This window comes from Gymnoscopelus microlampas (genome assembly GCF_963454915.1).
Source record: "Gymnoscopelus microlampas genome assembly, chromosome: 16".
Classification (NCBI taxonomy): Eukaryota; Metazoa; Chordata; class Actinopteri; order Myctophiformes; family Myctophidae; genus Gymnoscopelus; species Gymnoscopelus microlampas.
In genome coordinates, this window is record NC_139953.1 from 32,066,774 (window position 1) to 32,093,490 (window position 26,717).

At 43.1% G+C, this 26,717-nt stretch overlaps 1 protein-coding gene across 1 annotated transcript in view; it reads right to left on the reverse strand.

Annotated features, from left to right (window-relative positions):
- The window catches only part of lama2 (laminin, alpha 2), a 278,412-nt gene extending 251,873 nt beyond the window's left edge, over positions 1-26,539 (reverse strand). Inside the window, exon 1 of the mRNA XM_084082844.1 lies at positions 26,296-26,539. Coding sequence (XP_083938970.1) covers positions 26,296-26,374 — 79 coding nt within the window. The 5' untranslated portion in view covers positions 26,375-26,539. The remainder of the gene's footprint in view (positions 1-26,295) is intronic.
- Positions 26,540-26,717: the final 178 nt, after the last annotated feature.

The following is a 26,717-nucleotide window of genomic DNA, read 5'->3' on the forward strand; positions in this document are numbered from 1 at the left end:
CACACACACACACACACCTGCCTCTGCTTCTCACCAACTTCCTGGCAGTCTCCACTTTTGTCTCACATACACCCACGTGCACGTGCACGCACGCACGCGCACACACACACACACACACACACACACACACACACACACACACACACACACACACACACACACACACACACACACACACACACACACACACACACACACACACACACACACACACACACACACACACACACACACACACACACACACACACACACACACACACACACACACAGCGGTGGATATAAATGTTAAATCCATAGCTAACCAGGCCAGTCTAATAGACTCCTACTCCTCTGATGCATTATCAGCTCCATCACACCCAAAATAATGGCCTTCTGTTTACCGCCTCTGTGCGTGTGTGTGTGTGTGTGTGTGTGTGTGTGTGTGTGTGTGTGTGTGTGTGTGTGTGTGTGTGTGTGTGTGTGTGTGTGTGTATGAGCTGGCTGGATAGATGATGTGCTCACTGCATACAGATGTGTTAGCCTGAAGAGACACTCAGGGGTTGGGGGGAAATCAAGAGTTTCATCTGTCTCTGTCCGTTCCTATCTGTCCATCCATCCATCTGTCTGTCTGTCTGTCTGTCTGTCCCTCTGTCCGTTCGGCCAGCTATAGACACCCTGGTTCATCTCTCTGTACATCTGTCTATCGCACTGTTCCTCAAACCTTTGTATTTGGCTACGGACCCCCATCTGGAAATATTCTAATACAAGATTTGCATTGTTAAAATGTTTCCAAAATATTTTAAAATAGCAGAACTATAAGCTCACAACGCGTAACATTGCGAAGCGTTGTGAGCTTGTAGATCGGCTATTTTCAAACAGTTGATGTATAGGGTTAAAATGGGTAAACTACTGCTACTGTGTAGTATTAACTAATAGTGTTGATCCCCTGGAACCCCTTCAAGGATTCCTGGGCGTCCCCAGACCCAACTTTGAGAACCGTCAGCCATAGGCAGAAAGTGACTGCTATAGCATTGGTTCTCAAAGTGGGGTCCGGGGACCCCCAGGGGTAATTGAGGGGGTCCCCAGCTAAATGATGGATAGGAACCAAATGGACCCTTATGGTTCTGTAACTCTGAGAGTGTACAAATGGAACCAAATGGACCCTAACGGGTGCATTTGGTTCCATTTGTACACTCTCAGAGTTAAGTTAACATTGATTTTACAACATGAATTGGGGTCCCAGAGATAGAAATGCCATTAAATGTGGGTCCGTAGCCCTAATGCATGTCAAACTGAGGGTCCTTAAAATGTATCTTTTCAAATGGGGGTCCGCGGGCTAATAAGTGTCCATTTGAGGGTCCTTGACATGAAAAAGTTTGAGTACCACTGTGCTATAGGATGTAACACCAACCCTATTAATTTAAAGGAAAAAAACACAAACAATTTGATTCTGCCCGACAGCGGCAATATATATATGACAGCTTAGTTTGCCAATACATTCCAGGTAAAACCTAGTCACAGAAGAAGGGATGTGTGCTCTTTAACAGCAGATGTATGGAACATTCACAGGCCTTGGCTTCTGGTCAGAATAAGAGCTGTAAGTAGTCTCTGGGGACAGAGTGTTGGCTCACTCACACAATGTACACATGCAATGTCCTATCAGTCTGTACATCAGATTTGCTGAACATTGAATAGCATGTCCTCCCCCTCCCCCAATTTCCGTTTCTCCTTTTACAGTCACTGTAAATCAAATTAGTTGTGGCCCATCTAGCTTGCTGCTTAAGAGAAATGGGAATTCCAAAAAGGTATTTTAAAGATGTTTTAAAATTTTAGTGAACGGAAATGACAGATGACAGCATCCTGTTGCGCGTTTTGCAAGGTTTGTGAGAGTTGTCCGGCTTGTGAGACTAAGAGCTAGGTAACAATGAGCTTGTAGATCTGCTATTTTTGAAAAGCCGTGGACATTTGTGCAATCGGCGCCCCTGTGTGCAAATCTTTGACGGCCCTCAGATCTATGTTCGGGCGGCTACGCGGTCCTCACACCTAGTTCGCACTGCCAATCCGACTGATATGCCCATATATGGAGATCTCTATCTGTCAGTCCTTGTCCCTTTTAAGCCCATATATGGAGATCCCTGATGTCATCAGTATATGCCCAAACATGGGCATGCTGATGTGCCCACATATGGAGACCTCTATCGGTCTATCGGTCGTTGTCCTTAACGCAACTTAGGAATGATCCCTTGACTCTGAGGAATGGAAGGATGTGACATGTGTCATCCCAAAAAAAGGTCACTTCCGTCCACTACTATATTAGGATTTGTAGAAAAACACATCTCGTCTATCCACTCGTCTATCCACTCGAACAAACTTTTTGTTCCAGTGGATAGACGAGACCCTCCCCCACCCCCCACACACTCTTAGTTTACAATCCATGTACACATCGCGGCTCCACCAGCGGATGAGTGAATTAAATAATACCTGGCAGTGAATGTGTTAAGCCAATTTCAATATAGGATTAATTATTTTTTTAAAGCTAACATTTAAACTCAAATCTTTGCTTCTAGGGGGTCCCTGGCACAAAACATTTTTGAGATGGAGGTCCGCAGCCAAATACATCATTTTGGGGGTCCTTGACGAGAAACAGTTTGAGAACCACTGCTCTACAAAAGAACAACGTGTCCCACTGCTTTTAAGGACAAGCTACAGTCCAGTGCCAAATATGCTGTGGTTGTGTGTTCAGACCACACAGCGTGCTGAGGCTATGATAACACCAAGAGGACCCCCCAGAGGGTCAAAGTTCACCAGTGTGAAAGGCTAAAGGTGGGTTTAATACTGAAGGTCTGTGACACAGCATAAACACGTTGTGAGCAAGGGACAATGCTTGAGCCTACACACACTCTCTCACACACTCTCACACACACACACACACACACACACACACACACACACACACACACACACACACACACACACACACACACACACACACACACACACACACACACACACACACACACACACACACACACACACACACACACACACACACACACACACCGCATGCTGTCTAGCATGCTGTGGCCATGTGTAAGAGGAAGGGGATGTGGTGGTGGGTGGGTTGGGGTCGTATAATTACCAGCAGCCAACAAAACCAGACAGCGTCAATCCAAAGAGGCCCACAACCTGTAATCTAACATTAAAGTCTCAACACAGCCTCCACATGGGGCCTGATAAGATTTAGCACCACTGCTAGCCATTTCATGTTTCAGCGAGCGTTTATACGAGTTCAAGTTAATACTCAAGTATTCAAAAGTAAAACATTATGAAGTACATTTACAGAAGTGGTCAGACAGATATGTTCAGAAACCTACAAGCAGTGTAAGCAGACATCTATCTACAAGCTCATCTACAAGCTCACAACGCACCCCCCTGCGACGCGCTGTGAGCTTATAGATCGACTATTTTCACTATATTTTAAGTAGGGCTGAAATGAGTGGTTAATCCATAATATATTTTGGTGCGTTTCTGTTCCAATACAAGACTCCCTTCCTAGAAATGTAGTGGAGTCAAAAGTACAATATTTCTATTTGAAGTGTGTTCAAGTCATCAGCTTGCAAAAATCTAAAACAAAAAGAAAATACTCCAAAAATGTACTTTAGTACAACACTGAAGTAAATGTACTTAGTTACTGTCCACCACCACTGGATTTAGCACCGCTGCTAGCAATTTCACATTTCAGCGTTTAGTACCAGCTCCACACACTGTATCACTGGTGTCTGGATGATGTGTGGGGTTGGGAGCCATTGCTAAAGTGGTGGGCAGGATAAAAGAAAATGAGAACACCAATTATTCCAGAGAAGGCTGTGAGATGTGTTATGATGTGGAAGCGTTCCCTCCTTGTGTCCAAGGTAGGCTTAATAAAATATTACGAGCAACAAGGAACTTCACCAGAGACTATATAGGGCTTGAAACTTTACTTTTCTCCACGGCCTTCGACTGTTGGTCCTTGTTTAAATTTTATCTTTTTTTGTCTACATTAATCAGCGTGTGGGTGAGTTAGTCCTAAAAGAGAGGGAGCTAAAGAAAAGGTCATTTGTAATAATGTAGGACAAAAAGTACTGACCTCATAGACTGGTCTGGACTCCATATTTGGGCAAGCCTCACATGGAAGTACATTCTACGGTCTTAAAAGGGACACAGACAGACGGGTAAACAGGTACTCAGAGAACGGGTACAACGTGTATTGCATAAGCAGGCGCTGCCAGTGTTGCCAGGTCTGCTTATTGTATTTTCCCCCCAAGATTTTCTTTGAAAATAGCCGATCTACAAGCTCACAACACGTCGCATCGCGACGTGTTGTGAGCTTGTAGATCAGCTATTTTCAAATAGCTGATGCATATGTCTAAAGTGCTCATGTGGCCCATAGTTGCTTCTTTTGGGCTTGTTTTCCTATACCTGGTTGCTTGTTTCTCTCACAGAATCTGGCGTGCATTTGCCAACTTGCATCGTTCCCGACTTGCATCCTTCCCGAGTAGGCCGGTGACACCGGTCTAGTATACTGGAAATCTAGTACTCTGAAATCTACCAGAATATAAAGCTCAAGGTGTGTGTCTGTGGCGACCAGGCAAATCTGCGGTCGGATTATGCCCACATATGGCCATGCCATGACATCACAGCACCGTTGAGCAAATCAGCGCCACCACCCGTCTTCTTTTACAGGGGAGGTTACGCAACAGCACGAAACTCTGTGAAATGCAATAGGCTCTATGCACAGCAGCCATATTATCACTTCCTTGACAGGTGTTACCAATGATACTAATGAAGGCTCTGTTCCATTTAGTGTAGCAGTGGTTTCCACGACCCCCATAACTCTGAGAGTGTACAAATTTGTACACTCTCAGAGTTACACACCTGTAAGGGGCCATTTGGAAGCCCATGAGGGTCTTTCCAGTGGGCCAACATGCACAATATCAGCACCCTGACTCTGTTTGACCAGAATGGAACAGAGCCTTCATTAGTATCATCGGTAACACCTGTGAATGTCTTCATAATATGGCTGCTGTGAATAGAGCCTATTGCCAACTTGGACGACTGGCTTTAGTGTCAAAGAAAAGCATCACCTCAAGGGGAAATATTAAGGGTTTTACCCAGATGCGGGTAAAAACAAACAATCGATTTAATAAGCATATCTTTTCTATTCAAAGGCCTCCTTTAAAAAGTCTTTGTCTGTGCTTGGGTGCGACAATATCTCAGCATCATGTTCCGTTTAACATTATCTTCTCTTTAATATGACAATCCAAATCATATCCATAACGTTAACTACTTTTGGTGAGCAGACATATGGAGGAACGGAGATGCGAGGTGTCGATCCATGGGAAGGAGACGGCAAGGTTTGTAATTAATCTCCACCAGAGCTTGTAGATGAGCTATTTTCGGCTAGGGTTGGATGCAGTTCCCAGTTTGACAGTATGTCTGTTTATCCTCTTCAAATATCACACCATGTTTGAAACTAAGTTCTACCTGAGGAGGAGGATCAGTACTGCCTGCTGTAACTTTAATTAAACATTTTGTAAACATCATATTTTTCGCGTTTAATGTCCCCTGGATGACGGGGTGTCATTAGTCTCGAGTGCCGAGCCCCGCCCTGAGAAACGTTTTGTGGTGTGCGCGCCCAATGAACGCTTTAAACCCAGTCTAAATGAATCATCATGTCAGTCATGTAGGGCTGCCCACAACTACTCAAACATGTGTTCGTTGGGTAGACATTCAAATCTCAGTTTGGGTTCAGATTATTCTTTCCTTTTTATGTAATTCTTTTAGCTGTACAGACCTTCACCCGCAGGTGGTGGTAATCATCTGTACAGACCTTCACCCGCAGGTGGTGGTAATCATCTGTACAGACCTTCACCCGCAGGTCGTGCTAACGTTACTTTAGCTTTTAGTTGAAAATAAATATGTGGGGTTGTTGAAAGAATTATATTATGCCTATTATATTGTTACTTTTGTGTTATTATTTTAAAAACGTTTTGCAGTGTGAGCACAAGCTCAGTGCTATTTTCACTACTTTTGTGCAACACTCTTGTATGATTAAAGCCTCACTACGTAAGTTGTTTTATGAATACATTTAAATGTTGTCCAATCTGTATATGGTACTGTAGTAGAGTATGTTAATACAATATAACTTATGCAATTGGGGTGGTTGTATTTTGTCTCCCTGCTCTTCCGTTGAGACATTTAGATGGCGTCAAAAGTCATGTCTCACCTAGACACAGGATCTGACACGATTGGAAAAAAATATATATATATGACACAAATCAACATTCAATTTATCCCCTGAGAAAGCAGGCAGGCTCTATTAAATCAATTGAAAAATGTCAGCACTTTCAAATCAGGGGTAGAAGAGGAAAGTTACATAGTGCAGCTTTAAGTACAACATTAATTTACGAAAAAACAAACCAAAAGTTGAAACATGGAGATGAGAGGTTTCTGCCTGACAGCGACAATATTATATGACTACAAGGACCCAGCTTTCCACTCAAAGCAACAAATGAACCACCTATGCAGGGACATTGGATATACTGTAGTTTTAAAATCAGACATCACAGGGCAGATCAAACCACTATAGCTTGAACACTCCGATTTGAACACAAGCATATTCCCTGAACTAATAAATGGGTCTCATATTTCCAGGTTTCAGTGCATTACTCGTTTGCGTTCATTCCATCTCCGCTAAGTGTATGGGCTAGACTACAGTACAGCAGGTGGGCGTATGAGCACTCCAGGACAGAAAGGCTTTTCAAGCCTGAAAACATTTCATGCTTGTTCAATTGGGCATTGAGTTTGCGGTGCTTTTGAAGATCCACCATTACATTACTATTATGAAACATTAACCACTCTATACTCCTTTTTGCCTCTACACCAAATCTATTCACTGAAAATATCAGATCTACTGTACAGGCCAAGTGAAATAATATCAAATAGATGCAGACTCTATTGACATACAGTACAGTATGTACATGAAGAGTAGTTGTTAACCTGCTAGTTGGACTACTAAAGAATGGATGTTAAAAATTCTCTCCAGGGACTATTTCTAACAACACCTTTCAAATGCATTAAAAATGCAGTGATAACCTGACCTAACCCAAGCTACGGTATAAAAGGAAAGAAAATAAGAAAGAAAGTTGATTTTCATACTGCACTGATATGTATAGAATCCAGTCAGTGGCTTTGGAAAATGCTCAGCAATGAAAATATGTTATACCTGTAAGTAACATAAACATCTTGGATACTGGCAGAGCCTTGTATTAGAGAGTTGCGTCACCTCGGGGGCAGAAAACAGCGCCGGTCACGTGGGTTCATGTGAACTCGAAATAGTGACAAACGCTCATAGACTCCAGTGCATTCCGTAAACTTCCGGTTCAGGGCTTTGTCACTATTCGCCAATAGAAGCCTCGGAGGTGACTTAACACTCCTTATATGGCTCTGGATACTGGGATTCACATGGGAATGGCGTGGCTCTTGGACTTTATGTGGCCAGCTTGTGACGTCAGTCATCATCATCAATGACATTTTTGATGTTATGACTCCAAATGTGGGCAAGATGTGAGCGCATACACAGCAGCCCTTTTCAATTAAAGTAAAATATTTCAAACATATGTCAAATAAATGTAGAGGTACTTCTGTAGCCTATACTGGCAGCACTCTGCCACCTTCTTCATCATGCCACTCTGTCACCATCATCGGGACAGAGATGTTTTGTATTTGGGGGTCTAGGGGACGAGGACCACTACAACAACATCTGACACGTGACCCACTGCTGGCTGCGCACGCCTTCTGCACAGTTTCTCCCAGAAGGCCACAGTGGTCACAGCACTTGAACCAGGACTGATATCCAATACCCAATGATATCGTGGAAATAGGCTCTATGCACAGCAGCCATATTGGACAGAAATTGGGCCCCTTCCTTGCTTCCTTCACAGGTGTTACCAATGACACTAATGAAGGCTCTGTTCCATTTAGTGTAGCACAGTGGTTATCAAACTTTTTAATTTCAAGGACCCCCATAACTCTGAGAGTGTACAAATGGAACCAAATGGACCCGGGAGGGTCCATTTGGTTCCATTTGTACACTCTCAGAGTTACACCCTCTCAAGGAACCATGAGGGTTCCTGTCTGGACCACACTTTGAGACCCACTAGTATTTCCAGTGAGCCAACATGCACAACATCAGCACCCTGACTCTGTTTGACCAGAATGGAACAGAGCCTTCATTAGTATCATTGGTAACACCTGTGAAGGAAGTCAGAAGAGGCCCAATTTTTTCTCCAAAATGGCTGCTGTGCATAGAGCCAATTCAGTCCAGAGACCCTCTCCGCAAAGAAGGTTGAGCCCAAGGGGAAAGGCCACGTCTCAGATTTCTTCCTCCTTTCAGATCCTCCTCTTTGGAGGATACAGATCGACACCCCGATGACCTGTACTTTAGAACTAGACTTAAGTCCTAACAAACCTTGTCATTTTATATTCAGTAATCAACTATATGTGCAAAAGTTGTTTCAATCGAGTTTTGGTTGTGCAACTCCAAATCTCAATAGCTTGGACCTACCTGCTAACACATGGGTGAAGGTATACACCTTTGGGTTTCTTTTAATGCAAATGAGCGAGAAAATGTCTCATTATTTACTTAAAGTCCAGGAAGGAGGAAGAAACTGCATATTAAGTGTTTGGAAAATGTAAATGTAAAATTCTACCAGATGGTGTTGCTCTGGCCTTTCTAGTGTTGAATAGTTGAGCAATAGCATGGGTCATAATATACTGTAAGTACTGTAGAGACAATAATGATGGTGTTTAACCATCATTAACCATAGCAGACAATAAATAAGTTGTCATTTCTACCCTGCTAATATAGCATCAAAATCAGTTTAACTACTTTAACCCTAGATAAATCGGCTATTTCATCTTTTAACCACTTAAACCCCAGCATCCTTATTGTGGGAAAGGCATTAACAGATCGACAAGCTCACAACGCGTCGCAGCACGATGCGTTGTGAGCTTGTCGATCGGCTATTTTCACCAAAAGCTTTCCCCACAATAACAGAAAACAGAAAACAATTTTTTTCACACATATAAAATCCATACATTTAAACCTAAGAAACTGAAAATAGCAGATCTAGAAGCTCACAATGCACTGTGAATCACGATGCATTGTGAGCTTGTAGATCAGCTATTTTCACTATCAAATGGGGCTTATGTGGTTAATTCATGATGTATTTAGGTAAAGGGATTTTAGGACTTCAGATTTTGGACAGGCTTTCAGAAGCTTTGTTATGCATGAGTTCGTTATTTCTGTATTTTACGCTACGTTTGTAACATACTTTTTGATAAGTTTGTTATATAGAGTGGCTTTCCAGAGAAACGTCACATGGCTAGCTTGGTGGCCTCAAATAGATGATCTAACCCTTTTTAATCAGATTGAGTAAGGATTGCACGATTCATCAAATGACCACAGCAAAGAATCAAAGAGCATCAGCAACCCTGGAGGGAAATAAACAAAATCATACCAACATGTGAAGACCATGTGTGTTGGGTTGCTTGCACTGTGGGAGATTTGGCATTTGGTGCTGAATCTAGGTTGAAGGGGAATTACAAAGACATTGATTCTGAAGTTTTTTATTTCTCTTGTTTTCTGGGATTTGTTAACCCATTAAGACCAGAAGCCGATTCTACAAATGTCTTCTAAATCCCAACAGTATTCTGAAAAACGTATGTTTCTACATCAGTGGTGCTCAAACTTTTTCATGTCAAGGACCCCCAAAATTATATGTATTTGGCCGCCGACCCCATCTCAATTTTTTTTTTGCAGGGACCCCCCAGAAGCAAAGATTTGAGTTAAACATGTTCACTTTAAAATAATATATATATTCAAAGATTTGCACATTTTCATGACTTTTCTAAAATAGCAGATCTTCTGCAAAAACAACACATTTGTTTTCTTTTTGATTCATACATTGGGGATTTGTAAACGCAGGTAACTAAACTGTGCAATTATGACATTGATGCATGCATGGAAATTGCCACTGATTTTGTTAACATTTGAGAGACATTTCCAGGCACTTGAAACTGGCTTGGATGTGCAGAGCACGTTGCCCAGCATTTTAAGCCACTCGATGCACAGGGAATGTTAATCCATTAAGACCGGGAACACATCTGTGTCATTTTAAGGTTTCTTTGGCTATTCAAAAATAGCAGATATACAAGCTCATAAAACGGCACAGAGTGCCGTGCTATGAGCTTGTAGATCTGATATTTTTTTTGAAAAATCATGGAAAGTTTGTGCAAATCTTTGAATATATATATATACATTTTTAACTCAAATCTTTGCTTCTGGGGGTCCCTGGAAAAGGTTTGAGAACCACTGATATTACAGCAAGATTTTTTTTTAACTGTTAGGATTTAGAAGACATTTGTAGAATCCCCAGAAGCAAAGATATGAGTTAAAAATGTTTGCTTTAAAAAACATACATATTCAAAGATTTGCACACATTTTCAAAATAAAATAATGCTTATAGCTAAACATGTATATCTAAAATTACACAGTATGCTTTCCCGGAATGAATGGGTTAAGCCTCGCCGAGAACATTTCACTCAAGCTAGCACCAGAATTAGAATGCATTTTACTGGCCCAGTGAGTTTCAAGTACGAGGGAATTGGACTTGGTGGGTTACTCATGTGGAGACAACGCTAATGTCGGTCTACCTATATATTTAGGGACCCACAGGGCTCTATACTTGAGCCGCTGCCTTTTTCCCCCTCTACAACAAATCTCTTTGCCGAAATAGCAGATATACAAGCTCACAACATAGCGGAACGCGATGCATTGTGAGCTTGTTGCTATTTGCGCTGAATGTTCGCCTAATTTGACATGCCCAGAATAGGGACACAAGGGTTCAAGTGGAGATGCTAGGAAAGGTGGTTGTCAACCAAAGAGGACAGAATAATAAGCAGGAGTTTGTGAGCTTGTAGATCTGTGATTTTTGCCAAATGTTTGCCAGGTACACTAGGCAAGGGTTCAGTTGGTTAAAAACTGACACAGACACACAGGGCGCCCGCTGGCCTAGCGTTCCAGGCGCATACCACATATGCTGGTAATCCAGCTTGACAGTGTGTCGCGGGTTCGACCCCCGATCCCGACGACCTTTGCTGTGTGTCACCCCCCCATTTCTCTCTCCCCATTTCCTGTCAGCCTACTTTCCTATCAATAAAGGCAGAAAAAAAGCCCCAAAAATATCTTTTAAAAAAACATGACACACAGGAAACACACCACATCTAACATCCCAAGAGCCATCTTTCAGCGCTATAGTAAAATGAGAATTAACCCATTGAGACCTGAAGCCGATTCTACATGTCTCCTAAATCTCAACAGTTTTCTGAAAAACGTACGTTTCTATATCAGTGGTGCTCAATCTTTTTCATGTCAAGGACCCCCAAAATGATATGTATTTGGCTGCGGACCCCCATCAAAATATGTTGTTCCAGGGACCCCCCAGAAGCAAAGATTTGAGTTAAAAATGTTCGCTTTAAAAATATATATATTCAAAGATTTGCACACATTTTCACGATTTTTCAAAAATAGCAGATCTACAAGCTCATAGCGCGGCACGCCCAAAGTGTAAAATAATGCTTTTTGGCTCAAATCTAAAAATGACACAGTTCCAGGTCTCAATGGGTTAAGACAATGAGCATCCCAGAAGCAAAAAGTAAAGTAAAGTAGTAGAGTAAATAGCTTGCAGTCTCCAACCGCAAACTGAATTGTCAAGCATTGTGTACTTGTTGATTTTCTTTTTGCACAATCTTTGTAGAAAGATCTTTTGTAGATCTTTGTGTATTTGATGGTACACTGTGGTTGTCTATGGACTGCCTGGGTCAAACCGGGCCAAGAAGAAAGAAAAACAGCATGCTCACAGCTTGTGTTCCACATATATAAATACAGAGGTTTTTGAACTAGAATTGATCCAGGGCCCGAACAAAGATCCTCTGGAAAACGGGCTGCTTCTGGGAGCTCCAGTGCAAACAAAAACCGAGGGGGCCGGCGTGGTGACTTAACCACAGCCAACAGCGCTCTGGAGGAGCAGATGTCAGCGAAGGACTCCTACGCCCGATGAAAGGAAAGGGGGGAGCGTCAGAGTTGCCAGGTTTTGTGAGTGAAACAAGCGACCAGGGTCTCTGAAAACAAGCCCAAAAGAAGCGACCAAGTTTTACCGCTTGATCAGCTATTTGAAAATAGCCAATCTACAAGCTCACAAGTTGTGAGCTAATTTTGAATGTTTTGAAACATTATTAACAACACCAATCTTGTATGGTGATCCCTGGCACAAAATCAATGTAGATGGGGGTTGCAGCAGACAAATACATATTAATTTGGGGTCCTTGACATGAAAATGCTTGAGAACCACTGGTTTAAACAACATCAGGAAACAAGCCCAAATAAGCAACTACACTTCAGAAACAAACCCCCCAAAAAACGGGCACAACCACCAATATTTACAAGCAACTTTACATAAAAACAAGCCCAAAGTCACTTATGATAAGCAGACTTGGCAACACTGGGGAGTGTACGTGACACAGAGAGGAGAGGAGAGCACAGGAGAGGAGACGAGAAATAGGTAGAAAAGCAAGAGAGAGAGAGAGAGCGAAGGGGTGCAACAGGTAATCGAAATAAAACGTTGTATTTAATAAAATTGCAGAAATACAGAAAATAGATCTGCTATTTTCACACCGTTGTCCTCTGTATACCGTTGTATGATGTCATACTGTTCAACATTTTCGCGTTGATTCATTGATTGAAAAATCGATAGAATAATTGCTAAGAAAAGAATCCATACAGTAGTTGAAGTCCTGAGAGAGAGAGAGATAGATATAGAGAGAAGGAGAAGGTAAGAGGAGAGGGGAACGGGGGAGAGGGAGGGAGGAGGGTGAAGACGAGAGGGGGGAGCATGGTGGGGGAGCTAAGAGGAATGGGAGGGCAGGGAATGAGAGGAGAACCAGCGAGGAGCGCAAAAAGTAGGGGAGAGGGTACAAAGGATTAAAGGATGGAGAGAGGAGCGTGTGTGTGTGTGTATTCAGAGGGTCATTATTGACACCATGTGTTACCACAGGAAGCTCCCTGGGAACATATATAAGCACACCCTGAAAAGATCAGAGAGGGAGAGGGAGAGACTGACACTGAGAGGTCACATCCAAGCATGTGCAGCTGCATGTGTATGTGTTCTGTTCACGTAACATTAGGATGTCTCTCTATGTCTGTCTGCGTGCGTGTGTGTGTGTGTGTGTGTGTGTGTGCGTGCGTAAGGGCCAGTCCCTTTTTCTGCAGCTGTACATCTATCTGTGTGTCAGCCACAAGGGTAAAAAGGTCAAATCCCCCAGTAGAAGTACACCCACTGCTATCTATCAGACATGTCCAAACTCTAACGTGGGCAACGATACAATAAAACACAAAGAAGAGCGTGTGTGTGACTGTGTATGTGTGTGTGTGTGTGTGTGTGTGTGTGTGTGTCAAAATGTTAACATTTCCCAGAAGGCCAGGAAATGTGGGGGGAAAAAAGCAAATAATTACACTGACACCCACGAGAGAGAGAGAGAGAGAGAGAGAGAGAGAGAGAGAGAGAGAGAGAGAGAGAGCGGTCCGTCAGAATGCTCTGAGGCAGTAAGTGCTTCAATGGAAGAGCCGGAGGCCCGCCGGAGGGAGGGGAAACGCTGGTTTTGTTTCCCTCACACCTGAAGAAAGAATGGTTTTACATACAGGACTTCTTACATCACTGGAAAACAAGGCAGGGAAGCAGACAGCGACGGCTCGCCTGAGTGAGTCACTCGGCGAGTGGCCGCGCCGAGCAGTCGATTGCCTCGCACGTCGGCGATTTGGCAACTTAAGCTATGGTCAACTAGTGGAAATTGAGTGAGACAAAACGAGCACTCCCCTGTCCCCTGGATATGGAAGGGAACGCAACCCTTCCTCTTTGCCTGGCCTACTTGTTGTTAACTAGTTGTACGAACTCTTGTTTTATTGTTTTATTGTTGTATTGTGTTATTGGATCTTGTTTAGTCGATACACTTATTTGTTTTAGCTCGTGCTCATTTGATTTTGCTATTTTGTCTCATCTGTTTAAGAAAATAAGTAGCTGATATATTGCACTTTTACCTTAGCGATAGGTATACTCTTGGTTGCTTGTTTTTGCAGGAAATGCACTTAAGACTTCTGGTGATTAGTAGTTTCGTTCCCTACCTATGTTGAATGCACTTATTGTAAGTCGCTTTGGATAAAAGCGTCTGCTAAATGACTGTAATGTAATGCAATGTAATGTAATGTAATGTTTGTCTTTAAAGGTGGCCCTTAATGTAAAGAAGAAATCTTTGAAAAAGAAGAGATGTCCGCACACTGCACTGTAGCTCCCAGGGAATTACTTTAGTAAGGAGTCAAAGTCATTCCCTGGGAGGTGCAGTGCAGTGTGAGGACATCTCTTCGCTTTCATTGTACGTATTTTGTCCAGCACCTGTTAAATGAATTTTGTGCGTGCTTCGCCTTGGACTCTATAAGAAGAAATCTGTCCCATTTCAAATGGCACCAGTCTATCCTGCCCATCAGAGAGAAGGATACCGCTCATATGCCGCCACCCTAGCAATTATGCCACTGTGATTGATGGTGCGTGGGCTGGGCTGACTTCCATTGTTGAACGAGAGGTCTCCTACCCAATATTATAGAGGTCGGGACCCATTCAGTACAGATAGTACAGGGAGCTGTGTCTGTCAGGATAGACCCCCCCCCAACAGAAATAAGTGAATGGAAAAGGGGGCTCCCTGACCAAAAATTCTCTGGATCATTTATAGCACACATATACACATAAAGCATACATCAATTACACTTATCTATTTACACTAGAGCAGTTAATATTGTGCAACAAACATGGACTTTTACAGACTAAAGGCAGTTTTTATTTTATATATAATAAAAAAAATCACACCCTGTGTGAAGGAAGCGGTGCCTTTGGGGCGGGGCTTAACTCATTTCAGTTCGTCCCTATTGGTGGTCTGAGTCCACTTACCAAATTTTTACTTGGTAGCATGCTGCAAACTGGAATGATGGCTGTTTAAAGCCCAGCCAATGGGCAGACAGAGGGGGCGGGGCTTAAGTAATTACAGTTCGTCCCTATTGGTGGTTTTAGTCCATGTACAAAATGTGTACTCCCTAGCATGCTGTGAACTTGAGTTATGCCTGTTTAAAGGCCAGCCAATGGGAAGACAGAGGGGGCGGGGCTTCAGCAATTCATGCTCGTCCCTATTGGTGGTCTAAGTCCACATACCAAATTTGGACTTGGTGGCATGCTGCAAACTGGAGTTATAGCTGTTTAAAATCCCGTGCTCATCCCGTGCTTGGGGGTCCCTGGACCCCTCTTTGATAACTTCAGCAATTCATGCTCGTCCCTATTGGTGGTCTAAGTCCACATACCATATGTGGACTTGGTGGCATGCTGCAAACTGGAGTTATAGCTGTTTGAAATCCCGTGCTCATCCCGTGCTTCCACGGACGGACGGACATAACATACGCTGGGGGTCCCTGGACTCCTCTTTGATAACTTCAGCAATTCATGCTCATCCCGATTGGTGGTCTAAGTCCATATGCCATATTTGGACTTGGTGGCATGCTGCAAACTTGAGTTATAGCTGTTTGAAATCCCGTGCTCATCCCGTGCTTCCACGGACGGACAAACATAACATACGCTGGGGGTCCCTGGACCCCTCTTTGCTAACTTCAGCAATTCATGCTCGTCCCTATTGGTGGTCTAAGTCCACATACCATATTTGGACTTGGTGGCATGCTGCAAACTGGAGTTATAGCTGTTTAAAATCCCGTGCTCATCCCGTGCTTGGGGGTCCCTGGACCCCTCTTTGATAACTTCAGCAATTCATGCTCGTCTCTATTGGTGGTCTAAGTCCACATACCATATTTGGACTTGGTGGCATGCTGCAAACTGGAGTTATAGCTTTTTGAAATCCCGTGCTCATTCCGTGCTTCCACGGACATACGGACAAAGTCGAGCTTAGAGCGGTTGGCACCGCTAAAAAATATTTTGTTCTTTTGCTTTAGTTTTTTGCCTTTTCCCTTGTTCAGGTCTCCGACAGCCGGAGGAAAGAACTCTTGAGCCTTGAGCCCAGGGCTTTGATACACCTGGAGCGCTTGCCAGTCCGCATCCGTTACTTTATCTCATTATTTCTGGGGGGATGAAGGGGTTTTAAAAATTGATTTCAACTGCCAGTATTGTTGTTTGTGCAGCTAAAAGTTTTCCCGTGAGTCATTGAAGGATTTAAGGTCGTGATCTATGTAAAGGTCACCAAGCACTGCAATATCCTAGGGGTGTGTGTGTGTGTGTGTGTGTGTGTGTGTGTGTGTGTGTGTGCGCGCGTGCGTGCGTGCGAGAATATTTTCGAACTGGGGACCAGATATGTCAGATACTTGTTTCCCCGGAATCCCCGCAATTATTCATCATCATCGATTGACTGTTAAAAAACACTTTTAACTTGCCGTCTCTTATTTTCAGCATGTCATTCTAGATTTCTTCTATTTCATTATCATTCTATTTCCAAAATAGCAAATATGGCAGATATTACAATATCTACCATCTCAGACGATAAATAGTCTCATATCACGATATCGATATATTACCCAGCCCTAGTGGGACCACACATACACACCCACACACTGACATATACAGTACCATACAAGGTGTAGATACATTGTTGAGTACTCTTTTGAGTACTCAGTGCACGTTTATAGTTATTCTCAGTATACGCATACCACACACACACACTTACCAATTTATCAAATAATGCCTTGTTTCTCCCTCTCTAAGCCGTCTGAGGAACAGAGCTGAGAAGATATTGTGTCCCTGGTAGAATTAACTATTGATTTTCTCCTCAGCATTATCAATGCTGTTCTTCTGACAGCAAAACAGCTAAGACGCACACGCGCACGCACGCACATACACGCGCACGCACACGCACACACACACACACACACACACACACACACACACACACACACACACACACACACACACACACACAAAGTTTGCTTTCCATGAAGATGTGCTTTACAAGAGGAAGTTCAGGACCACAGGTAAACACAACACAAATCAAATATTAACACTGCACTTGCAACCCACACACACACTAGACTGAACAAACAACCACACTATATGCAAATGCTGCACTATAGTCAGACGGGCTATTACTGTAAGAAATCAAAACAAATTGTTTAATAAATGCAATTGGATACACACACAAATGCATGCAGCACACATTCAGCCACGCTTATCACATTAAGCAGTAAGTTATGTCCCAAACAACCATAGTATCTCCTATCCACACTATTTGACCCATTAAAACCGGGAAAGTATCTGTGTCATTTTAGATTTTTGTGTTGGCTATTCAAAAATAGCTAATATAAGCTCACAGGGCGTGAGCTTATACATCTGCTATTTTTGAAAGTTTTTGAAAAATCTTGTGTGTTGTGTGAAAACTGCTGATTTAGAAGGCATTAGAATCGGCACCACTTCGACTATGAAAGGGTAACCCATGCAGAACCTTCAATAGCCTCAAGGTTTCCAGAACCTGTGAAATTCTGTGATTGTTTTTCGTTCGTTTCCATTATAACCATTATAACCATTATAAACACAACCACCCCTGAAGGGCAGGTGCAGATGTCTGTATGTCATTAAAACAATTCAATTAAAAATAGCAAAAATAGCCACTCTGCAAGCTAACAACATGTCACGGTCCGTTGTAAGCTTGCCATTTTCAAAAGAAATTGAAAGTACCACGGGTTAGTAGTACCACCTTCTCAGCAGGGTCCAAATGAGGTTCTGAGAGCCTTGTCTGAAACCAAGCGCATGGAAATGAATCCAGAACCTATGATATACGTTTCACGGCACGGCACGGTTCACCTGGTTCCTGTAGTCGGAAAGAGACAATATTGTGTCTGCATTGACCACATGAACCCTGGCGTCCCTAACCTTTCAACAGAAATAGAAGATCTACAAGCTCACCATGCGTTATGAGCATGTACTGTAGATCTGCTGTTTTCGGCAAAGAGATTTGTAGAGCGTATTACCTGAGGGACGTTGGCCTGAGGGACCCACGGTCAACTAAGAATATAGGGATTTGTGGTTAATGTTAGTCTTTGCAGTCAGTGGACAACTTACTTTTACCCCATGCTGTGACGAGTGTCACAAAGGAACTCTCCAAAGTTATTACACTTTTATGAAAATATTTTTTCCCCAATTACAATTTAGGCATTTAGCAACTTATTTGCAACAACATGTATAACATCAGAGCAAGTGGCATGGACCCTAAACAACAAATGACCGCTACACAAAGGAGACTCTTTGTGTCTCCTACCTGAACCGCTGCCTATCGGTCCGCTGGTCATCAAATTATTGGCTTAGGAAAGCGACAAAAACAAAAAAATATCCATGAATTCAAGTCTCCATGGGGTGACTAATCGATAGAATAAAGAAAAAATGTTTTCGGTGAACTATCCCTTTAACACTGTGGATTTTACTGAGTACGATTTGTAAACTCAAAGCTGCAACATTAACGAAGCCCAGCTGTTCGACGAAAAAAACACCTCCAGTGAAGATGAACACCATTGAGAGGGTTACGCAGTGGGACACAGACGGTAAGCCAGCAGACGAGCGCTGGGGAGAGATGTTTGCCCATTTCCAGACGAGGAAAGTTCACTTTCAAAACATTGGTCTAATCTGTCAGTTTGCCATGTGTTTACCTGGCAAGAAAATCCCCAGTGGGGAGGCTCTTTTCCATCATGAATAACACCTGGATGGACGAGACGAACCGTAGAGGGACTGACAACTCTGAAAGCACTTCTCATTACACGGGGAAACTTTGATATAGCTGCACAGAGTCCCACAGAAAGCTCCTGGGGAACTGAAATCTCCCAGAGAGGATCCACTCGTCACACAAGTGCTCTTCTTAAAGGCATATCACTTTAAAGGCTCTTTCTTGGTTTGTTAATATTACCCAGGTGCAATAGCGGTTTAATATTTTTGATGTTTCACGCTTTGTAGACTTTGCGTTTTAATTCTGGGATTCTGGGAAACTTATGGAGTGATGAGAGCAGCATAAAATTGACTGCAACCAGCTGGTGGCATTGACCAAGAGTATACCTAGCGCTAAGGTAAAAGTGCAATATATCAGCTACCTATTTTCTTAAACAGATGAGACAAAGGCCTAAGTTAAAGTGATTTTGATGTTAAAATAAAAGTTATTTTAGATATTTATAGACTACTCAAAGATGTTCTTTTTATAAATAAATGAAAATAGCTGACAGAGAATGTGTTACAGTTGAACATTTAGCTGGCACCAGCTGTACTTATGCACAAAAATACCATATGTTTTGTTTTGAATGGTTTTGAAGGTATCTGGCAAATGTGGCAATCAATAAATATGTCCTATTACACCAGTGCAATCGTTGTATTTTGTGTTTACTAGTACTACAGCTTTCAAATAAACTATGTTTTGGTGGATTTTCTATTTACTGAGAGGCTGTCCATGGTGTTGAAAGGTGCACTGTGCTGAAAACCTCTATGGCAGGGGTTTTCAACAGGGGGTCCAGGACCCCTAGGGGGTCCTCAGAGTTACTACAGGGGGTCCGCCAAATCTTCGTGTGTTGGGTAACACTGGCCGATTTTTTTCGTAGAGTCAGTGTAGAGGAAAAAAAAGCAGACCAAGTACAGCGCTAACGGTCAAGTTGACTATTGAGGGTTTAAAGGTTAACTATCTGAAAATACACATTAACATGAATCCAGCTATCTATGAAAATTTGTAATCTGCAACACAATTTTATACAATATGTAGTGGGAGTCCCTGCTTCATCTCTCTCTCTCAGCTAGGGGGTCCTTGGCCTGAAAAACATGATAAACCTCTGCTCTATGATGCGTGCATAAGCAGCACATATATGTGCACGTACACTAAAGGGTCTCAGAGTTTGGGGGTTTGAACATGTGGTCACCCTAGTGAAGGAGTGGATCATATCCTGAAGGTAGGGGGTGCCATGCCCTTGGTTGATTGTACAGTAGGTCATCATCACCAGTGTTTTGAACTAGACGAGGGCAGGAACCAGGAGTCACTGAGGGGAACGCAGAAGAGGGAGATGTGAAAACTAAACCTCTCTCTCTCCCTCACTCTGTGTCTCTCTCTCTCTCTCTCTCTCTCTCTCTCTCTCTCTCTCTCTCCCCTACTTCCTCCATCTATACTCTACTTCTGTCCCTTCCTATCATTGACCGGAAGGCTGTAGCACCACTCTTTCTTAGCACCTTAGTCTAAATTTAAACACACACACACACACACACACACACACACACACACACACACACACACACACACACACACACACACACACACACACACACACACACACACACACACACACACACACACCTGTTGGTGGTCATATGAGCCCGTGTCTTTGAGGAGAGGGCAACACAGTCATTGATTAATTAGTTACCCTGAATCCGATGACAAGTTAACAGCACCGGGGGCCAAATACTGTTTAAGCTGTGTGACAGTAATCTATAAGACATTATATTATAAGAGTAACCTTCCCCTCAGTATCTCATCTCACTTATGGATTTATATCACAGCCAATAAAACCACACACGCACGCAAGCATGCACGCACGCAGAATCATAGCACTGTGGGCTGTGCACACCTTAATGAAAAATGAAAACAAGCCTGATTCAGCCCTTGCACTAGCTAACCCCACATCTTTCATCCTGCTATTAAATGAACAAAACTCTGTCAGTTCGTCCTCATCCATTTATCTCCTCAGGGGGTTGACCAATCAGTCTGAAACTGCATGTGGGCCCCGCTGACCACTGGCATATGCAGGGACTGATGGAGCTGATACTTCACTTTAACCTACGTATTATGCTCACGGCAAATAGCAAAAATAGCCGATCTACTGTACAAACTATTTTTGGAACAATTTTGAAAATGTTTCTTTCCACCTTGAGGAGTTGATACCAAATTCAAACAGACAAGCGTTGCATAACATAAAGCATGTTTTTTTGTGATTTCGGAGACATCTGTCCGTGTGAGCCTCCGCCAGCTAAAACTATGCCGAAAATAGCAATGGACATCGAGCGCGCGCCTGAGCCTCACTATAAGCCGGTTGACCTGGCCCGCTCCAAGCAAGTGTTCTTTCTGTCCTGCCCCCCTATCCCCCCACCCCCCCCACCCCCTGCACGTCAGCCGCCTTTTTTCTTTCCTGTTTCCTTCCTTCCTTCACTTTCTCTAAAGTCTCATTGTAACCTCTCTGTGGTCCGCCACATTGATATTCACATTGAATTTACTCCGTTTGGGTTCCCAGGCCGAGGCATTCTGGGAGGCCCCGGGCCCCCGGCGTATTGCATCAAATCCATTCAGCTAAGCCTGGCTGCCTTCGCATTATTAGCACGGCAGACTGCGATATTTTGTGAGCATAATGCTATTGGGATGAATTCACTTCATAAAAATGTTGATTTCTCTGATGGTTAGAAAAGCCATTCTGGATTCATACGAGCGTTCCCACCGACACCTCTGGTGGGTTCACGTCACATCAGGCTGAGCCCAGACGGGATAAAACCCAGATTACCGTTGCATAAACACTTCATCGCTTGTGCTGCACGAAGCCCGGTATCTGTCTACATCTGAACCATTTTCTGTATGGTTTTCTGGGTTTTAAATCCGTCACAAACAATGTCACGGTCTAATGTCATTTTAATTCTTGGCTCTGACCATAACATTACTAACAAACACAATGCCTTCTTTTTGAAGAAGAAAAATAATATACCACTGTAAAGCTATGATTTATTAACAGAACAACAACTAAATACATCCCACCCTGTGTAATGAAAATGTTTTGCTTTTTATTTTGGGTTGGCCTCATACCAATCACCAACTGGATTCTATTGATGAGCTGGCTTTTATTTATTATCAATAACACAGTAAAATGCTATTATTCATTTGCAAGAGAGTGTACAAATGAAACCAAACGGGTGCTTTTGGTTCCCTTTGTACACAGAATTGAATTAACACTCAGGATTTTACAGTGTAATGGCACTGTAGCTACAGTATTACAACTCGGCCATCAAAGAGTCAGGTCAGAATCCCGCCCGTCTACTATTCTTTCCTCTGGCCACTTTATCACTACTTCAAACTCATCGTCTCTCGCTCACTCTATCACTCTCTCTCTCTCATCTCTCCTCCTGTGCCTTTTACAATGTAGCCGTTTCACCCCACCTCGCGTCTCTTCATCTCGGATTTCTCATCCTTGTTTTATATCTCCAGAGGTTAGCCCCCTCCTTTCCTCGCAGTCCTCCTCCTCCTTCTCCTCCTCCTCCTCCTCTCCATCTCATCCCCTTCCACTGTCTGTGTGTCTGATTATCTCCTGATGTCTGTGAGCTGTGTCACTGATAGAGCGCAAGACTGGCTGACATGCCTGGTAATGAGGCGCCTCACACAGATGGCCTCTCTCTCTCACTCTCTCTTTCTCTCTCACACTCTCCCTGACACACACACACACACACACACACACACACACACACACACACACACACACACACACACACACACACACACACACACACACACACACACACACACACACACACACACACACACACACACACACACACACACACACACACGTGTATTGCCATACCTGTGTGGATATAAACATTTTGGTTTACTTTTTTGGTGTGCAACGCCGGTGCGCAACTAAGTATAAATCAGACATAACTCCAACCCTAGCCTCCTAAACCTAACCTGAAAATACCCAAACCTTAACCCCTGAATTTGATCCTAATTCTAAGTCTAACTCTAAAACTACTACTCATAAAACAACCATTTCTCTTTGGAGGACCAGGAAAAAGTGTCCTCAATGTCTATTTCTCAGATTGTACTATATACTTGTGGGGATATTTACTATTTAGCCCTTACAAGTATAGTAAGCACACACAATACACCTCTCCCCAGAGGTGTTCCAAAGCACTCTAGGGTTAAGCAGTAGCTGGAGATGCGGTGAGTAGGATTAATGGAAAAGGGCACGGTGGGGAGCGAAAAGAGATTTTTCGCATCTTCAGTCTCGGAGAAGCCCCCACCTCCTACAGAGGCAAAGCACGTATGCGAAAATGTGAAAACATGGACAGACTCCATTGGGCTCCTGCACAAATGTTGTCTGCTGCCACGAACAAAATGACTTTTTTCTTTGGCGGCTGTGCTTGAGTACAGCTGGGTCATTTATAGCTCTTCAGCCGCTGTGACGAGGCATAACTTGTACAAATCCAGGAGAGAACGCACACACACCACAGACTAATGGATGATACAAAATGCCAAGAGGGGCTCACAGCATGCACCTACGCGCTTAGACTTCCTGCGTATACCGTGCAAGCCATGCACAGCAAAACCCTGACTTTTCATTTAAAAGTGTGAGGGTAAAACTGTGTTCTACACTGTCAGAGTTAAATTAGCACTCAGGATTGTGCAAAGGTTTCAAGCAAAACCTTGCTTGGAAATCGGTTATTTTCGGCGACACTATTCTATGGAGTATATTTAAGCTTTAACCATTGAAGTCAGCTTCAGACTTTAGTGTTAAAATACATAGGACCTTTCACACAAAAAACTGCATACTCCCGCATACATTCTTCTCTGCTTTATTAATCAACGTTTTGGTTGAATAGGGACCTTCATCATAATGAAAGTCTCTGTTTGCCTGAACATTGATTATTAAAACAGAGAAAAGTATGTGAGCGGGAGTATGTCGTTTTGTGTGAAAGGGTCTATGTATTCAACACTGAAGTCTAAGTTTTTAATCTAAGCTATTTACTCCCCTTACTCTCAGCACCACAAACATGTTTGAGAGTGTGTTGTTGATCTCTCTTTAAACACCTAAAAACAATATACTTTGTTGACAAGAGCCCGCAGGGGTCTATTTGGTCCCCACCTTTGTTCCCAATACACCATTTTCTTTGGCGAAAATAGCCAATCTACAAGCTCGTTGTGAGTTTGCAGATCTGCTATTTCCACCTAAATGTTCGCCATTTTTTGCAGAATGTTTTCTATTATGACATGCCATTGTGGGATGCTAGAGGTGCTATGTGGTTTAATAGATAGGAGGACCAACATGTTTTGTTATGATCCCTGCTGCCACACACACACACACACACACACCCAACCCCCCCAGCCCCCATGTCATCTGTATTGATTTTGTCCCAGATGTCAATCCCTCATCCCTTCAGCTGAACGCAATATTGAAACATCCGTGTCTGTGGACAATGTGTGTCATTCGCCTTAACAGAAAGCAGACAGCCAGTCCAGAATGAACTACACAGCGCAGAGCACAGTAATCTATCCAACGAATACAGACGGACATAAAAGTTACAAAAGGCCAACTTTTGCCACCTTTCTGCGCCTGGCAAAAGGTCTCCGGCTGTCATTTAGGATTCAAAGCATGAATCACTCCTCGTACGTTCGTGTCACAATTTGAGCTCTTTTCAGAAACGGGCTCCTCATGCCATTTCAGAATCAGAATCACTTTAGGTCACCAGGGACGGTAAATGTAAAGGAATTCGTCTTGGTGACAGTCGTACGCCATATCTGGAACTAATGTGATAAGATTTGTTTAATACAGGCAAGCACGGTATACGGTACAAGATAAAAAAGGAGCTCACATGCTTTGCAAAGAGAGTAGAACCTACATTACATATACAGATGCAGAATTAATCTTACTATATACAGTACAATCATAATTCCATTACCATGTGCATTCATACAGTGTGGAATACAGCATTGTTATAACTGAAAGGCGTCTACCTAGTAAAATCCTCAATGTTAATCTATTCATTTCTAACCTGCATGCTCACTGAGTTACAAATGGAGCTCAGAGTTCAATTTAAACTCAGGATCTCCCCGTGGAGCAGAACAATGTACAGTCAGTGATGGAAGTACTACTCACATCTTTGACTTAATAATACCCTACTGTAGAAATAGTCTGTTACAAGTTTGGAATTCAAAAATGTACTTGAGTAAAAATACCAAAGTATTGGCATCAAAATGTACTTTGAGTACCAAAAGTAAAAAGCTAGTGGCACAGACAATGCTCAAGCATTTTAGTGCAGAATGTCTGAGTAGTGAAAGTCTGCAAACAAAGCTAGGTAATGATAAACAGCGTGGGCTAAGCAGTAACACAGCTCTGGGCCTTAACCAAGCAAAAAGGGCAACCTTGTTTGTGTGTCTTACAGTACATGCCTCCCATGTACGACATTGACACGCTTCATTTATTTCCTGTAATTAAACCTGACTTCTGACTTGTCTGAATGGTAATGACAACACAAATAAAACCTAAATAAAAGAAGATCAGCGATGCAATATGATTGAAGCATCAGAATGTTAGATAGATAGGCTGCACACCAAGAAATGGGTAGAGAGTAAGAGAAAAGCTAGCGGAAAGAGACAGGTGTAGGTGCTGCAGGCATAGATACTAGATATAGACAGATAGACAGACAGACAGACAGACAGACAGACAGACAGACAGACAGACAGACAGATAGATAGATAGATATGTACCATAGGCCTAGAATGAGAGACAGAGTGACAGGGTGAGAGAGAGAGAGAGAGAGAGAGAGAGAGAGAGAGAGAGAGAGAGAGAGAGAGAGAGAGAGAGAGAGGTTCTCAAAGTGGGGCCCTTGGGGGGGTTCCAGGGGTCTTCAGCAAAATGAAGAGTAGTTCAATTTAAGTTTAATAGCACACTGAAATAATATATCAGAATGACTACTCAGAGTCACAGGTTTCACGGTCTCCAATTATCTCCCACACCTATAGTTGTAGAACTGTACTGTTCTGTATTTAAACATTTCGCAAAATATTTTCCCCGGCCTATAATAACTAAGTAGCCTATCAATGTGGGGGTCATTGCCATAAACATGTTTGAGGAGGACCACTGCTAAAACCCTGCTTTGACAACACACAGCCCAGTGCAGCCCCAGGTTAGACAACACCAGGTTATTTCATTCATTGGCTACTTTCACATTCCATGTTTGATATCAAGCGCATGCAGCTGCGTTTGGAAGCCATGATGGAAGTGAGGAGAAAAGGTGAGAAGAGGTGAATAAATTGATCAGCAGTCTATCTCTCGGTCCATCGCTCAAGAGGACAGGGGGGTTTTGGGTGGGAGGGGGGTTTGGGGGTGAGGGAGGGGGGGCTCACTCACCTCTTTGCTGTGCCTGGCAGAATCGGCATTGCCATAGCAACAACGCCGCGGGAAGAAGCGCGAGCCAAACTCGCCTCATTTTCCAGTCGGTGGCTTTTCACTGTCCGCTCGCCAGCCAGCCAGTCAGGTCCAGGTCCGGGCTATACGCACTTTCTGAGATACACGCACTGAACGTCAAACGGTGACAAACTGGAGAAAACTTTTTAAGAAGTTGAACTAAAACTCTCTGCAGTTCTTCTCTCCTCCCTCGTCTCGTCTCTTCTCTCCTCCCACTCTCCTCTTCTCTGTTCGCCCTCCCTCTCTTCTTTTCTTTTCAATTCTCCCTCCTCTTTTGTCTCTTCTCCTCTCCTCTCCTCTTCAGCTCGATACGTCGTCGTACGCTAGTGTCGCACATGCCGGAAATGGTAGGCTACTCTATCGAA